The following is a 17,795-nucleotide window of genomic DNA, read 5'->3' on the forward strand; positions in this document are numbered from 1 at the left end:
TAAAATCTGTATATGAATGGTTTGAAAGAAGGTCGGAATTTGGGGGGGATAATCGAGAAGACACTGAGATGTAAAAAACAAATAATTGTAAGCAAGTATGTAACACAATGTCTGATAAGCACAAACAATGTAGATAGATTGGAAAATTAATTAAAAAATGTTTTTTAAAAAAGATGTATTTGAAGATACAAATGCCTCCTTTTTAATGCCTGCACTTTCAAACACTTTCAATTAGTTTTGGAGCTGATATAGACCAAAGAAAGGTGCAGAGTATAAAGAAGCTTAGTATGTGTTTGATGTTGTGTTTAATATATTTTATCAGTCCTAATGTGCTCAGTATACAGTGGTGCCCCACATAGCGACGATAATCCCTTCCGGATAAATCGTCACTATCCGGATTCGTTGCTATACAGGGCAAAAAAACCCATAGGAATGCATTAAACCCTGTTTAATGCGTTCCTATGGGGGAAAAACTCACCGTTATGCGAAGATCCTCCATAGGGGTGGCCATTTTCGGTGCCTTTAAAGCGAGGCAACACAGCGGGTGGCCATTTTGGAACCGCCGATCAGCTGTGCGAAAATGGGGCCTTTGGGAGGATCGTGGGGGAGGGTTCCCCCACGGTTCTTTCGAAGCCCCCGCCAGCATTTTCGCCCAGCTGAGCGGCGGGAGCTTCCGAAGGACCGCGGGGGAGGGCTCCCCCACGGTCCTCGCAAAGCCCTAGCCGGCATTTTCCCCCAGCTGAGTGGCAGGAGCTTCCGAAGGACCGCGGGAGAACCAAATGTACCAAACTCCGGTAGGTAGTGGAAGACAGGAGGGCCTGTGTTGTGGTTCATGGGGTTACAAAGAGTCAGACACGACTTAACAACTAAGCAACAAAGCAGTTTTTAAAATAAAAGGAAATGTAAATAATAGGTAGAAGAAACAGAGAGGCCAGGGAGGGAGAACATACTCCATAGGATAAAGGGGAACTGGATTCATCCAGAAAAAGCATTGAGCCTAAGAAACAACAAAGGGAGTAATTGTAATTTGCTGCAACTGTAGCCTTAGCACTTTAATTCATATGATAAAAATGAAAAGCTAGCAGAGCAATCTTACGTGTGTTTGCTCAGAAAATATTTTTTCTTGTCAAGTTCTGACTTATGGTGACCCTTTCCAAGATTTTCTAGGTGGCGAGTACTCAGAAGTGGTTATTTCTTGCTTCTTCTAGGGGCATCCTGGGACTGTGTAGCTTGCCCAAGGCCACACAGGCTGGTTCTACCTGTGGATGCACAATGGGGGTTGAAGTCCCAACTCCTGGCTCTGCAGCCAGATACCTAAACTACTGGGCTATCCAGCCAGGAAGTTGTTCAGTCTCACTAAATTCAACAGTATTTTTCCTAGTTGAGTATATATTGGCTTTCAGACTAAGTACAGTACTGTAGTTGAAATTCCATCTGAAGGCTTAGAAGGGCAAATCAGCAGTGTGAAATTAAAGAGAATCCCAAACACCCACAACCTCCAATATATGAATTTTCATGTAACACTGATGAGTTCATGAGAATAAAGCTGAGGGCAGTAATGGGTCAAAACTTCACATATATAATCCTCTCAGAGCAGGCAAGGAGAATTTGGACACATCTGAAAGGCATGTTTATTTATTTATTTATACCCCGCCTATCTGTTCAAAATGGCCACTCTAGGCGTTTGGGTTTGAATCTGCTGCAAATCTGCTGTCAAACTTGGTCTTTGTTTCAGAGTAAAATAAAAGAACATTTGTATTTCACATGTCCATGCCTTGTCTTGATCATTAAGTTAGAGATAAAATCTCATTAGAGATTTTGATTCCTTAAGCCAATATTGTAATTGGGTTTAGACAAAATGCTCTTACTGGGATTTTTTCCTTTGCAATAAATTAGCAATTTATTACAGTGACATTTTTAAAAGATCTATACAACCTGGAACTAGATCAAATATATTGGCCAATGAGCGAGACTAACTGCCAACTGCTGACAACTTTAAAGCTACAGGTTCTATAGTTGCTTACCATGTTATCAACCCATATAGAACAGGATAATCCTTTAAAAGCTTTGGGGACTTTATTTAGGCAGTGTATCTGTTCCACTCTGGTACTTGTTTTCAGTACTTCAAACCATAAAAGTCAAACATAGTTTTGAGTAATCCATGCACATGATCTCATCTATTTATAAACTGGAGTTATTATGATCAAGTCTCTATTGGCAGGTGTCCTCTTCAGCACAAATGACCAAATGATGTAATTTCGCCCAATGCAGAAATCTAGCAGAACTATTCAAACCCAGGCATGGCTATTCTAGACTCTAGAGTAGAATGCAGTTACCTTCACATGTTGGTTGGCTGTTCCTTCCAGCAGTTTGAACCAGCACAACTAAGGGTGATGAATGCTGGGAATTGTAGTTCAACAGTGTTTTAGACAGCCTATCCCTACTGTGTAGACTCGATGCAGGAATATTGACACATGGGAAAAAGTGAAATTAGTCTAGATGGATGTTTAGGTAAGAATATTTATGACACAAAGGATTGGTCATACTGTAGTCTGTTTATTGATCTTAAACTTTATTTAATGTTTCAACAGTTTAACAGAACACATACAAAACAATATTATAAGTTAAATCTAGATTCAAATTTGAGAAAAATCCACCTTTATTTACACATCTGTGCTTCAAGCTGATCTGCAAAAGAAACATTCAAGCTTCTCAGTAACACTTTATTTTAGTGCCAGTAAAAGTAAAAGACCATGTCAAGCACCATGTCAACAACTTTAGACCAAACACTTTCCCCTACATTCCCTGGTTACACTGAGGAAAATGCAAAAACACAGTGGAAGTGTTATTCATTTAATGTATAATTGAAAAAAACAGGTACATAGAACTAACAAGACTGTAAAATCTTGTTCTTAAAATAGGACAACTTCAAGCCAGATTAGCCTTTTCAACATAATTAAGACCCCTGCCATCTTGAATATGCACAGAGGGCCATAAAGACATCCTCATACCATGGGATTTACTGGTCTAGTTTGTCAGAGAGTCAGTTAAATACCTAGTGAAATCAAAATGTTCTGATTTCCTACTGGAAACATGTAGAGTACATACCAGTCTCAACAAAACGTCCTTACAGCATTGTTATACAATTCAGCAACAGGCAGATGTTTGTAGATCGAGTGAGTTCTTCTTTACTGAGTAATTTCACAATTTCAAAACCTATTATTAGTGGAAACTCAAACCAAATAGTTAGAGGATGGAGTGTGCATAACATATTCTGCTCTGTTGATTATAAGAAACTTTTGCACATTTAAAATTTCAAAGAAAGAGAAAATTTAGATATTGATTTCTTCATTCTTTATGCTGGTTAGCCATTTCCCAATTGAGTATCAGGGCTATAATCCAAAAGCTAAACAGCTTTACCACCACTTTCTATTCCAAATAGTAAGGTGTTCAAATAAAGACAGTACTGCTTGGAAGACCCAGAAAGGAATGACAAATGTAATCCATTTCATTTTTCTTAAGAAGAGGAAAAGAACAAACAAAAGAAAAGGTTGACCATTCAGACCAGAAATTTCTGTATGTGGATTCTATTGGGGGGGAATATTTAATGGTGGTAAAAAAGTGTAACAGGGGCTATTAAATTTAAGATGATGTATCAAAGAAAACATAACTGTTTAAAATACAATAATCCATAAAAAGACAAATTTTGATTGGAAATCAAGTTGCAAATGTAGGCCACAGAACTATAAAAAATAATTTAAAGTTAAAGAGATTGTACTAAGTATTATTCTTAAATAATGTGACTACCTCACGTGCCATTAAAAAAAAGGTAAACTTTGCCCCAGTCCTTTCTCTTGTACCATGTAAACTAAATGCATGGGCTCTAATACAGTTTCTGTTAATGGCAACTATATCTTTAATTTCTGTGCTTAATTCCAACTATGTCCCAACAGAAACCAGGGCACAGAGGTGACAAAGAAATATCTATGCCATACTGAAAGATATTACGTGTCCAAATGCTGCACTGAAAAAAAATCCTGTAGACAGAAAAATATTATGTCCTAAAGGGAAATTATAATTTAGCGTATTTCTACCAGTTTGCTATTTATTTTTTCTATTTTTTCATTCTAAATGGATGAGCATTGCATCAGAGATGACATCACAGCTGCCTCACATGCCATATTCCAAGCACGGATTGACTCAACACTCCCTCTAAGCTGCGCGTGAGCTGCTCCATTGGGCATGCGCAGCAGAGTGAGTGTACCCACACTCCATATAGACGGGGTGCAGCCTCCACACAGAGCTCCAGAGAATTAGAGGGAATGTTGGAATAACTGTCTGTTAGATGTGACTGCTTAAAATTCATTCAGGGATTAATGTTGAATGCTAGAGTCCACTGCTTCTTCTTATTCATTTATCCATCCATCCATCCTTCCATCCATCCAAGTTTCACTGGATTGGGGTCTTTCCATTTGAACTCACCACTTAATACTGCTTACGGTATAACGTAAATCTCAATGGTAAATTTACTGATGCATTAAGAAAAAGGACCATCTCCCTAGAATTCCCAGCTGCATTTGAGATTTGATCTAAGCAACCACCATTGTGCTTCAAAGGATGCTAAACTGTGATGCAAAAATCCAGAGCAGATTATGGTGTCCGATGAAGTAGAGAGAAATGTCCTCTTATGCCCTGCAAAAGTGCCATCCTGAAGAAAAATACAATCCCATTCAAAAACACATGATGTGCATCTTAATATTTATTTAAATAATAGCTCTAGAAAGGATGGCCACAGCAGTTGGTTAACGTATATGAGAGCAGCTGCTGCTTCTGTCTTTGGGATACACAAATCATGATGCCATGGAGTAGACCAGCAACATAATTCTTGCCACACATCTTCACATACCAATCCTTCCAATGTAAAGGTCCAAACATAAAGGAAAGGATCTATAACATGGATTCAACTGCAGAGTACAGACTCTGCAACACACTATGTGAGAAAAATAAGACATGCTCTGAGATACTATTTTCCCATTAAAGTGGCAGATAAAGATATTGAATATGTATAAATACTGTAATACTGAGGGAATATTAAATATAGGTAGGAGATGTACAATGTTCTAGTCTGTAAATGGTTCTCAAGTGCAGATTAGCAAGTTGAATTACACTTATTTCTAGATCAGCACATTTTGGAAATAATTCTTGAACACTGTTCAATGCAATGGTGCATGCATTTTTTGCACATAAATATTAAGCCAAATGCAGCAATGCTTGGCACAGAATTAGAAAAAAAAGGTCTCATTGTGGAAGCAATAAAAATCAAGTGACAACCCTATGGTACCGCAGTAAACTAGAAAAACGAAGCAAAGTGGCTTTGTGGGACTGACTTAGTTTAAGTTACTGGGAAGATATACTGGAAAGGGGGATTAAATGGTTACCAATGGTAATTCCAAGACGTCTGAACTTCTATTTGAACATTCAGAGACTGGCGAAACGTTAAGAAGAACAACTTTCAGAACACAGCCAAAGAGCCCAAAAACCCCACAACAACCATCAGATCCCGGCCATGAAAGCCTTCGAGAATACATTCAATGTTTGTTAATTATTCATTAATTTTAAAAGACTTCAAAACACAAGATGGCTGATCCTGTTCTGATTTGTAGAAACCTAGTGTGCTGCGTGGACGTCTTGTAATAGCATATATTCTGCCTAACCACAGTTTTAACGCTATAAGTGATTCAAATACAGTGTGACTGAAGATCTTGAACTTACTAGACTGAAGATCTGAACAGCCTAATAAATACCAAGTGGTGTAAGCAAGACTATTTTTAACAAACACATTTTAATATACAGAATGAAAATTAATCCAATGCATGAACAGCTGGTGCTAGACTAGCAAATCGTGAATGTGAATCTCAACTGTAACACACAATTTTGAAATGCTACAATCTGAAGCACTGTTGAATCAATGTGCTAATATAACCATTGCCATTTTACACAAATAGTAACACAATTTCCCATTAAATGGATGGCTTAAAGGATTAAGTGAAAACCTGAGTATTTTCTATAAAAGCTAGACACCACAAACAAAATGTAAGGTTTGCATGACTGCCAAGTGCCATGTGCTTTGCTTGTACTTCTAATGTTTTAAGCTCCAGTTCTATTCATTATTCTTGCTATAATCATAGTACTTTCTAAATAAGTGAAAGTAATACTTATCACAAAAGTTAAGCTGATTAAGACAGTTTTCAACTTGCAAGAAAAGTAAGAATAAAGTATTCACTGAAAATATTCAGATGTTTTTCAACTAGCCAATTATATTGCAGCATCGACCAGTGTAATGTGGAGCAGAATGAGATGTTTTTGTCAGTCATACATGAGAGCAAAGAAAAAAGATTGCTATCAACAGTATTCCCAAAAGCTACTGTTCAATTTCTTCCCATTTGCTTCATCAAAATAGAAATAAAAATAAATGCCACAACATTTCTTTTGTTCATAGGGATAAGGCCTGCTATTATCCCAACTTAACAATATTCTTCTAGGAGCACTATTTAAAAGCAAAGACAGACTTAACGGTTTAATACTGTAATGAAAAGTTGTGGCACCAAAACTAAATCACTATCATTTCAAAAGATAATTTATTTTTTAATTAATTTACTGAAATGTAAACAAGAAAATCTTCTAGATGGTAGAAGAGTATGAAGTCACTTACGTCACGTAAATGAAACTCCCATTCATTCTCATCACTGCCCCTTCTGTACCTACGACACACAGCATGTATTTCTCAAACATTCAGGGAGGGTTTTGTTGTTGTTGTTTTGCCAGTTGAATGTTCCTCTACTCATTTACCTCCCGAACACACCTTACTGTCATATGACATTCATTTTGAAGTATAACATTAGTTTGAGATACATTAGCTAACTAAGTGATATTTGATGTAATCTACAGCCCGTCATTCCCTTATCACAGGACAACTGAAAGTCTTCCAAATGCTCGAGTTATAAAGATTACTGAAGTAGTAACTCAACTTTATCTCATTCATGCAGCATTTCACTACAGGTTAACAAATTTGTCTGCATATTAGAAATGGCAACAGGTAATTCTCTTCTTGTTGTTGTAACTAAGAGAAAAAACAAGGCCAGAGGAGGTCACATGGATAAGAAGAACCCCATCCTATTCTTTAAGAAAAGTTAGTCACAAATACTTCACACAGGTGCGAATTAAGCCCAGTGCTCTTTAGCCAATTAATCTTTTCATTATAGCTGGTTTAGAGAAGGGCCAACAATATTCATTTGGAACGGTACCATTTACATTGCATTCAAAAAAAGAGAACATAGGAAACCAGATCCTGGCCCTCCTACTTTGCTGATAAGCTCTTGTGTTAGCCAATGTGTGATAATAAAGAAACAGTCTTGTGGTGATATAGAAGGCAATAAAAACATCAATGGAGTAGTGTTCATGTGCAGCCAAAATGAAGAAGATTCCAAAGAGATTCAGCACCCAGGACAGAGTGTGCAAGAAGTTCCAGCTTCTTGGTGTATCTAAAGAAGAGAATACAGTACAGTATTGTACCAGTCATAACTTCTGATGCTTCATAATGATGAGAAATGAGTTTACAAGAATCAGAGCTAACTAGAGGAAACAATTGGACCCAAGATTGCTAGGAGGTTAATACTATTCCTCTTAGCTAGGATGACAAAGCAAAGAACAGTATAACCCTCACTGAGTTTAAGTGAATTCATAACTTGCTTCTGCATCCTGTCACTCTCAAACGGATCTTACTCTGTATTTTTGCCAGCCACTGCCCCTCACATGTGTGTCCTCTGGATTCTAAGCAAAAGAAAAGGACCTCCTTCTCACTTTTGGGTTCTTATATAAATTTTTCAGCAGTGGTTCCTCACTTCGGGTAGCCTAGGTGTTCTTGGCCTGTAATTCCCAGAAGCCTTCATCACCAACTATGCTAGCTGTGGTTTCTGTGAGTTGCAGTCCAAGAACACATGGGTTACCCAAGACTGGGAAACTACTGTTATAGAGCACCAACAGGACATAGACACCATACGTGAGTTGGTTTATTTGTCTCCTTGCTTGTTTTATGCTTTCTATGAAATTCATATTGGATTTGTACCAGTTAAGATTCACTTAATTTGGTATCAGTTCATTGACTGTGAAGAGAAGCTAGGCTAAAATATTGTTTGTACTTTAAGAACATAACTGACAATCCATTCTTTGAGCATCTGACACACCAAGTGATGTTTTTCATAACAATCTGATCAAAAACTGCTGCCTGTACAATTTTATGTCCTTCCTACTGAAAAATGTAGGAAGCCACCAGAGAAACCCCCATTTCACATGCTAAACACACAATGGTGCATGAAGGCAACTTATTATAAGAGTTGTGATGAGTTAAATTCATAACAATACTCTTGTCTAGTTTTGATGTTATACTTACATTCAGTGACAAAGAAATTGAGCATAGTCAAGACAACAGTATGGCCGCTGAACATGTAGTCTCCACACGTATGCACTCCTGTCAGTGTCATGCCAAATCCACTCCAAATTGCAAAGGCTCGCTGAAGTTTTGCCCAGACATTGCCATAGAGCTAGAATGAGAATCACATACCACATTTTAAAGGAACACATGAAGAACAGTTGAGGAGACTTTTTAAAGTGCTGTATTTGCCCCTTAGTCAATCCAAAGGCACCAACAAAACCAAAATACAGCTCACTTTTTCTTTTGGTGATCTTTGGAAACAATCAAGAATTAATTGTACAGGATTTATTCTGTGTCTCGCAGGAAAAACACCATTCACATTCTTGAAATATAAAACCTAAAAATAAGTTTTCAGATCTACAACTCAATTTATCATGCTCTGAACAGACATCTATATATGTATTTGCATGCCATAACCTCACATAATCAGGTGAGATAAAATCTACATACTTTCATAGGCCTTACTGTTTTAATCACTCTACTGCTGATGAAGTATAGGGCTTTATCAATATTCTAACTTGACATTTGCATAGCATCATAAAAATATTCAGAGTTTTTCATTCACTTTATTTCAAAATTCTGCAGAACATCCTGCAGGATAGTTTATTATTATTTGAGACAAGGAAATGAATGCAGCGGTACAGTGCATGATTTGCATCCATAAGATTCATAGTTCAACCTCTGGTTTATCTAAGTAGCAGGTGATGTCTAAGACCTCTTCGGAAGACCCTGAGACTTGTTGTCATCAGGCAAAGCAGATGAGTCCTATAACCTGTTGCCCTCAAGATATATTGCAGTACAACATTTATTATCCCCAGCCAGTAGAGCAGTAGCCAGGCAGCCAGAGGTGATGGAAGCTGTGGCACATCACATTTGAAGGGTAGCAGGCTACAGAAGGTTTAAGTAAAACAATGTTTCATGAGATGATAGCCTGGTGAAAGAATGGTTTCTATATTCCTAACATGTTGAAAGTATAATTGCTGCCCTTCGTTCATAGCAAAAGCAGGAGACAAACTATGGAAGAGTGAGGATGACAGAAGAGAGAAGGAGATACCTACTTACCTTTCCAGAACACTGCAAATGTTGGCCTGGCACAGACAGCGAGGTCACAAACATTGTAATGCAACGCAACAAGAACACAGTACCCATAAGACTGCATAACCGTCGTAAAAGAATAGATCTACCAAAGCAAACAAATAATAAGAGTTGCTTTAAATACCTAGACTTGATCCTAAGAAAGACAAATTTAAGGAAATTTATGGAAGATGTTTCCTGTCCCCATGTGTTGATCAGGAGGAGCACTCTCCACAAATGCTAGGGGGCTAACTGCATGAGGAGCATGAGACTGAAAACCTTCCTTCCAGGAATGTCTTGAGAGCCAAGCTTTTGCTCCAACCTGGACACATGGACTCCCTCTGCGTTAAAACCATCTTTATCACATGAACTTCAAAATCACAAACCAATTTAGTATGACTGCTTTTTGAAACTAGAATTTTTGGCTTTGTTTGGGTGCCAAACAAGAACTTTTTGTAAATTGCCCATTAGTTTAGTGACGGTAGTCTATTTTCATACAAATAAAGAGAGTCTGCCATGCTTTTGAAGAAGAAACATCACCTTTTCTTGGAGATAAATGGTATAACATCTCAAATTATCTCCTGGCATGGAAACCAGTAATGAGTTTGAATATACCCTCCTCCTTACATGCACACAACTTCACATAAACATTTTCATTTGTTAAATCAGAGTTCATAGTGATACTCGAACCAGAAAAATGTAGTTTATGCATTTCTTTTAGTACAGCATGTAAGCCAGAAAAAACTGAAGCACTTCAAAAGCAACAAGGCCTGTTATAGTTCATGTCCGAATCTGGAAGAAAGGGATTATATCCTTGGATCTTGCATTCAGTTACAACACAAATATAATGGACCATAACAGAAGCGCAGAGCTTTCTACTAATCTATTACTTCCAAATGAAAGAACTTATGAACGATACCTGTGTTTGTGAAGGAGGAGTACAATTAACCAGATGTAGCAGAGAACCACTCCACATACTTCAGTCATGGCAAAGGCCCATGGTATCCTAGGAACACTAGAACAGAATAAGCCATTTAAAGTCAAGGTCTCCGACTACAATCTCAGATACAATAAATTAGTATACATATAATCAGCATTATACTCTAAACTATTTGGTTTGAATGTACATTTTTCAAGTATATACACAGCACACAACTAGTTAAGGTAAAAAGATTGGTTTAAGTGCAGTGTTGTTATTTCAACATGACATATCAAGAAGCACACTGGAGTTTATCAGAAGAGTCGCGTTTCTTTAGAGATAAATATCTTACCCATTTACATTTGAATTTGGCTTACTTGATATAAAACTGGAAAAATTATTCCAGCAACTAACCAGACAGCAAGACGATCTGTCTTCTGTTCCGCAGCCACAAAATATAAACTGCTGAATTAAACTGGTTGTCACAACAAATTGTGGTAGTAGATCAGCACAAAGAACAGAAGCTTGACCTAGTAAAAGAAAACACTTAAAAACACCAACCTCACAAGTAATATATCTGTCTGAACCAAAGCAATATGCTTTCTAAAGTCTGTTAGGTAAGAGAAGTGTTGTTAGTAACAAGTTTGGTATAAATCTACAATATGCTAATCTTCATTTCTTCTACAGTGGGCAAAAGAAACCAGTCTACATTTGGAAATATGAGCCAAATTAATATATGAAAGAGTGGATAAAAAGTATATAGTATATAGATTGCTTCAATCCACACAAAACCACAGGTCCCTGAAAACACTGAGATAAAAAAATTAAAGTTCAAAAATCAAACACTACAGACGATTCAGAAACTGATTCTACTCCCCTTGAAAGATTCTATCATTCCTTTAGACATCTAAAGGGACATCTATAAGTCACTTAATATCAGGCACAGATTACATGACTGAAGTGATTCTGTGTATCATTAATTCTGTTTTTAATTTCTGTCCTGTCCTTATCAAACCATACTGGCCCACCACATTTAAATTGATTTGTCTTGTATGTAGCACACAAAGAAGTCAATTATGGTGAAGGTTAAATATAAACAGAACAATTTCAAAATATCTGAGGATGAAGACTCAGAATTAAGAAGATAAATGTGAATTAACAGAATTAGACTTGAGTAAACTATAATTACTATTCTACAAATACTCTGTATCCTTGGCTAGCATTCATGGTGAAAATACAAACCTTTTCTGGATAAAAGCAATGTTCAAAGTGATTTAAATGCTCCTTAGAATCAAAGAATAATGGAGTTGGATGGGGCTGATAAAGCCATCAAGCCCAACACCCTGCTCAATGCAGGAATCCAAATAAAAATATACTGAACAGATGTCTAACCTTCCCTTGAATGCCTCCTACAATTCTTGTTGGAATTGTTTGTAGTTGTGTCTTAAGAATGTCCTTTTATAGAAACTCCCACCCATCTTGGACTCCTTTTCTTGTTAGGGTCCTTACTTATCAATGTTATTTATAAATCATAAATTCAATCACACTAAAATGAACATTTTAAAATACTGCCTTTCTTTGTGAAATTTCTTAATGTTAATGTAGCCTACAAAATCAAGGGCCAAACAAGATATGAAAGCAGATCTCTGTGTTTTAAAAACAGATCCCCCTCAATTATGTAGAAAGGAGAGAGATACTTTTTAAACAGATGAAAAATTAGTGTTAAAACCTTTCCTGCTTCCCTCACTGAAGCATCTTTTCAATTGTTTCACTCACCATGTTTTGATACAAAGAGTAAACTCAGGTGAGAACCAGTTATGTGGAACAAGAAAATAAGTCCTATGTGGTCCTTGTACACAATCCAAAGACAAGGAGAGATAAAACGATTATCATCCCACTGTTTGAAACCCCCACCCCCAAACACTAGCTTGCAACCCATACAGGTCTTTGTCAGGCTAGGCACCACTTTGTTGTGGATGGTACAGAAAAATGGAGATTATGTTATGGAATGTGTTCTGCACTAAAAACTCCCCAGCTCTACTTTATATACAGCTGGACAGAACTGCCTCAAGCAACAGTTATACCCTTCACGACATTTCTCCACATTTACTCGAGAAATGAGTGTCAGTGTCATGTAATAAATACACAAATACAAAAAAAGAAATGAAATAAAAATAAATGCATTTAAAAGTCATCTAGGTGGCATAAAGTTTCATAGACTGTAGAGCATGTCATAAGACATATGTATGAAAACAAATATATAGAGAAAAATGGGAGCCACAGAGAAAGGCTGGCTATCAATTTTTAGATTATCTATTTTAATTGTATTTTAATTGTTTTATCTTTTAATTGTATTTTTATTGTATTTTAATTGTTGTAAGTCGCCCAGAGACCTTTGGGTAGAGTGGGCAGCATATAAGTTAAATAAATCAATCAATAAATGAAAAAATATAAATAAATATTTTTAAGTGTAGAACCAGTATCTCAATGTTTTAAAATGTAAGACAACAAGAAGGGTGTTGCCTGGCATTTAAAGAATTAGGCATCAGATAAAATCTTCAGCAATATCATTCCAAGATGACATAGTTGAGAAGACTTTGCCCTGAACTGCCACGTTCTTAATTCCAAGGGTGGAATATCTAGATTCTAGAAAGTCTCCAAAGACAATAGACATAACAGGTAAGCATTCAAATAACCAGCTCAAATACAGACCAGGAACCAGTGAAGCTGTTTAAGCAGTGGCATTATAAACCTGAAAAAAGACAACCCAGAAGATGACAAAGAGGATACTAATAATTAAATGCCATCAAGTCAATTCCGATTTATGGGAATCCTTTCCACTACCACTGCTGAGTCATAGCAGCATTACAGACTGGAAGGGTGCACAAGTACTTATTCTTGAGACCCAAACACTTAGAAAAAAACAGCTGCTTATGCACAACAGAAAACACTACAAATCAGCCACACAAGTAATTAAAGCCTTGTTTTTTTAAAAAACCAAAAATCTCCATATGGCAACTGTTTCTTTTGGGAAAGCCTCCAGATACCATCCAGGTGAATGTGATGTCTGCAGCTTATAAGCAAAGAAAAATTGTCTGTTTCCCAAATCCTGTTAAGAGAGAGCTTATAACTACCAGTATATCTATAATACAGTCTGGGATTTTCTGCACAAGATAGAATAACTACTGTATCAATAAAATGTCCTTTACAAGCACCAACACAGCAAAGAGTGGATCAAGTAATAAACTTAAGAGCTGAAGACTTTGAAGCTACTGATGACCTGATCTATCCCTCACATCTATTCAGTCATTGCCCTTTTGTTACCCCCTGTACTATTAGCAAATCACAGCCATGGGAAAACTTTGCCTTTTTGCTGGCCTACAAAATCTCATGAACCCTTTAGCTTTGCAATCACTGTCAGCAACTCATGCTTCCTGGAGACAGCATATGTTCACTATAACATTGCCACAAATACACAATTCCTCAATTCAGCTGATGCTTATTCTGTAATCACATGCTGCTGTATTATTAAAAGTGAACCAGTGGACAGCCATTATCTTCCACTTCTTTTTTCTGCCCACAGTGGTTTAGAGCTTTTTCTTTCAAATCCTTCCCTAATGCCCTGATGACATAATTTATCCTAGGATAGAACTGTTAACATTCAGGAGGCATGATTTCCCTCTTCACTGTCCATAAAGGTAAACCTATTTTAAAAGCTAGTTATGTCTAAATTCCGTTTCAAACAATACAGAAATCATGTTACCAGAATAAATAAACAGAATTCTTTGTGTGATATTCTGGCCCAAACCTCAAGCTAGGGAATCCAAAACTACATCTGGAGGATTATACTCTTGTTCCCGCTAAGAACATGCATTTGAACTGTCCAGTGTTCATGGTATCACTTCTACAGGGCAGCAAGTACTTTTGAAATTTTTTTGGCAGATTCCAAAAATATTTTGGAACCATTTAAAATCTCAAGTATGAATGAGAGATCACTCATCAATACAGAGAGTAGCTATCCTGTGTTTCCATATAGATTATTTGGATTAAATTATATTCTGTTGATCCTATTTCTTTGTAATGAACTTTGACATCACTTAGCAGAAAAGGCTACCAAAATGCCTCCATTTATTCACTTTATGTTTTACCCTTTTGATGTTTTGATGTTGATTAACTGTAAACCATCAAAAGCCAAATGTAGCTTACATCTGAAGTAAATTTATGAGGCAAAACATTGACTATATCTCCAAACTGTCCCAGGGGCATGGGAGTACATTATGTTATATATTTTGGTTGTGTTGTTTTTGTTTTGTGTTCCTCATCTAATCTCACTAAGAAAACAACTCAATATTAATTGCAGAATGGGTTCATAATACATTTTACACCTGCCAGACCTAGAAATGGTTTGTCTAGAGGCCCTTTTTTGACATTCACTAGCTTATTTCAGACCAGTTTTTTCTATAGAAATAAGAGTTTAGAAACATAAGAAACTGACTAATACTGGCACACAGACCTTAATAATAAATTACATGGTGTCAAGTTGATTTTGAGTTTTAATGACCACTTCCAAAGTTGTTTTAATGTACAAGGTACTCAGAAGTTATTTAAAATTCCTTTCTTACAGGAGAAATTTTGACCTCTAACTAAGTAGCCAGGCATCCAATTTGCTGAACTATCCTCACAAGATGTCAGCATCTTCAAACCATATGTAAATTAATTCATGTCCAAAAATTTCAATCCCATGCTTACAGGAAGTTAATAGTCATACATTAGTATAGGTCATGAGTGTATAAATCAATTCATTCCTGTGGCCACCATTATATTTTTAGTAAAATAAAAAGTAATGGTCAGCTTAATTTTGAATCTGGGTTTTGTTTTTGTACATGGCATGGTATGTGTTTTGGAAGAAAGTTGCATCCCATATAGAAACAATTCTCCCTTGGTTTAGAAAAAAAATGAGGGGGCACAAAAATATCCTTGGAATTGCATGATTCCCACCAGCCATCTAAGATTATGAGTGCATCCCACATCTTTATAAGTAAGGAGGGATGCAAATAAATAGGCTGCTTCCACCAGGTGGTTTTCATTTTTCAAAAACAGTAGAGAATTGCCTGATATTCTCTGTGTTACGTATATCACCATGTATTGGCAAGTCAATTCTGACCGATGGTGATCCTTTTCAGGTTTTTCTTGATAGAGAGTATTCAGAACTGGTGTATCATTTCCTTCTTCTAAGAGCACCCTGGGACTGTAAAGCTTGCCCAAGGCCACAAAGGCTGGCCTGACTTGCAGGAGGCACAGCAAGGAATCAAACTCCCAATCTCTGGCAGTCAGATACTTAATCCATTGCGCTATCCAGCCACCTCATGTGTTACATACTTTGGACTAAACAGTTGAAGAATTATGAGTTAAGATTTTTTTTTGTAGGGTAAAGTTGCACTTACCTGTCTAGGAATATGTCTGGTAGTGGTGGGTAAGTTTGCATGTCAGGTACTCGTTCATGGACAATGACCATGACGAATGATGTGAAACCAAACACAATGAAAACATATATACAACTCAACGCTGTCTTCCAGTACTCTGGGTTCAGTCTTCGTGTGGGATGTTTGTTTTTTCCATTTGCATACTGATACTGCTCAGCATTCAAATCAGCAGCAGGCTCACAGTCATCACAGTCCCGTTGCACGTCACCATTACAAAACCAGTCTGTTCCTTGAAGAGAGCCCACAGGGGACAGAGAACCAATGGGGCTGTCACTGTTGTAACCAAGCTCTTCCAAAACTTCAATATGGTGCTTTTGCAATTTGCGAATTGACAACATGAGCCTTTTGATATCACCCAGTACTTTAATTTCCAGAGGTGGAGACCTCAAGTCATATTCTGTCAGAGTCAGTAGTGTAATCCCATCCAGTCTGTGCTTATCACACAATATTTCCACATACTCACAAAACCCTTCTTCCTTCAGCCATTTGGCTACATGCCGGGTAGTCCAACGCTGAATGCAAGCTTTACCATTGCCTTCCATTTTCTCCACCTAGGTTTAAAAATATGTTTCAATTATTAAGACAGTAGAAGCCCAACATTCTCAACATGTAATTTTTCCGAATTATGATTCAACTAACTAAGGCTTAGCTGAATCATAATTCGGAAGAATTACATGTGGACTCAGACCAGTGGACTCAGACCTGAACTGGGATCCTATTGAACATCAGCAGAGCAGAAAACTCCACCAGCATAGCAATATTAGGATCTTCCTTCTTGCTGCTGTGCAAGTGAAGATCGTCACTGAGAATATGTGCCTTGCCCTTGTACTGTACACCTCCTTGAGCAGCAATAAAAGTATCACACTGCTTGGTTTTGGGAGAAAGAGAGCTCAATGTGCTTGGCAGAACGCTTAGATTTGCATAAGTACAAATGAAGAAAAATGCAAAGATGACATATTTCAGACAAGCTGCTAAAACAGAACTGTGCATGTGTGTCCACATTGGCCCTTCACTATTCATTTCTATGGGAATTAGAACTAACCCATGGGTGCTGCCATGTAGATCACTGAATCCTAACTCCTGAAAGAGGAATAAAGATGGCTAATTCCTATTTGTGTGTGTGCAGAAATAGTCTGAAGTAACTGGTCTACTTTCTACAAAGCCCATGGCCTCACGTTGCCCTTGTTCATTTATACAGTGGCTTTTAAAATATGTTAAAATGTTCAGTAAAGAGAAATCGATATCAGTGTCGATATCTGTTTGTCCCTACATTTCAAACAGTAGTGGAATTTCCAAAATAGAACTCTTCTGTTTAAAACAAAATAGAACTGCACTTTTGTTTGAATGAGATAGAATCTGAGGTACAAAAACAGTGAATCTATGTACTGATATTTTAAGTGAGAAAGGAAGTTGTTCTGTAGTCCAAATTTCTTTGTTTTGGAGGCCATTACCAACATTTTCTGCATTAAAACAAAGATCGTATTAATTTTTAAAGAATTCGTATATATAGGTTCGGGAGCCAACAGAACCATGCATACCATTTGAATTTTCAATCAACAATATTTACAAGCAAATTTTATTTTTTTCCCTAAAGAGCTATCGAAGTTGAAAGCCAACATCTCTCACTTTTAAGGATATAGTAGAAAATTATGAAGACCAGTTTCCATTCCAAAGATTTAAATATTCTGTTATCTAACCCCAGTATGGAATTATTCACATTTCTAATAATTCATTTAAAATTACTATAGGGGCTCTGTTTAAGCAAACTTTGTAGTATTATGCTGCTGCGGCAATTAAGCAAGCATAAATACACTGCAACCTTACAAAA

The 17,795-nt window shown here is 37.0% G+C and overlaps 1 protein-coding gene across 5 annotated transcripts in view; it reads right to left on the reverse strand.

Annotated features, from left to right (window-relative positions):
* Positions 1 to 2,536: 2,536 nt before the first annotated feature.
* The window catches only part of SAMD8 (sterile alpha motif domain containing 8), a 127,879-nt gene continuing 112,620 nt past the window's right edge, over positions 2,537 to 17,795 (reverse strand). For all 5 annotated transcript variants that reach the window (XM_078391087.1, XM_078391086.1, XM_020796156.3 and 2 more), the window contains 5 exons: positions 15,929 to 16,518; positions 10,485 to 10,580; positions 9,554 to 9,671; positions 8,450 to 8,600; positions 2,537 to 7,541 (listed from right to left, as the gene is read on the reverse strand). In XM_078391087.1, coding sequence (XP_078247213.1) covers positions 7,237 to 7,541; positions 8,450 to 8,600; positions 9,554 to 9,671; positions 10,485 to 10,580; positions 15,929 to 16,518 — 1,260 coding nt within the window. In that variant the 3' untranslated portion in view covers positions 2,537 to 7,236. The remainder of the gene's footprint in view (positions 7,542 to 8,449; positions 8,601 to 9,553; positions 9,672 to 10,484; positions 10,581 to 15,928; positions 16,519 to 17,795) is intronic.

This window comes from Pogona vitticeps, chromosome 3 (genome assembly GCF_051106095.1).
Source record: "Pogona vitticeps strain Pit_001003342236 chromosome 3, PviZW2.1, whole genome shotgun sequence".
Lineage (NCBI taxonomy): Eukaryota > Metazoa > Chordata > Lepidosauria > Squamata > Agamidae > Pogona > Pogona vitticeps.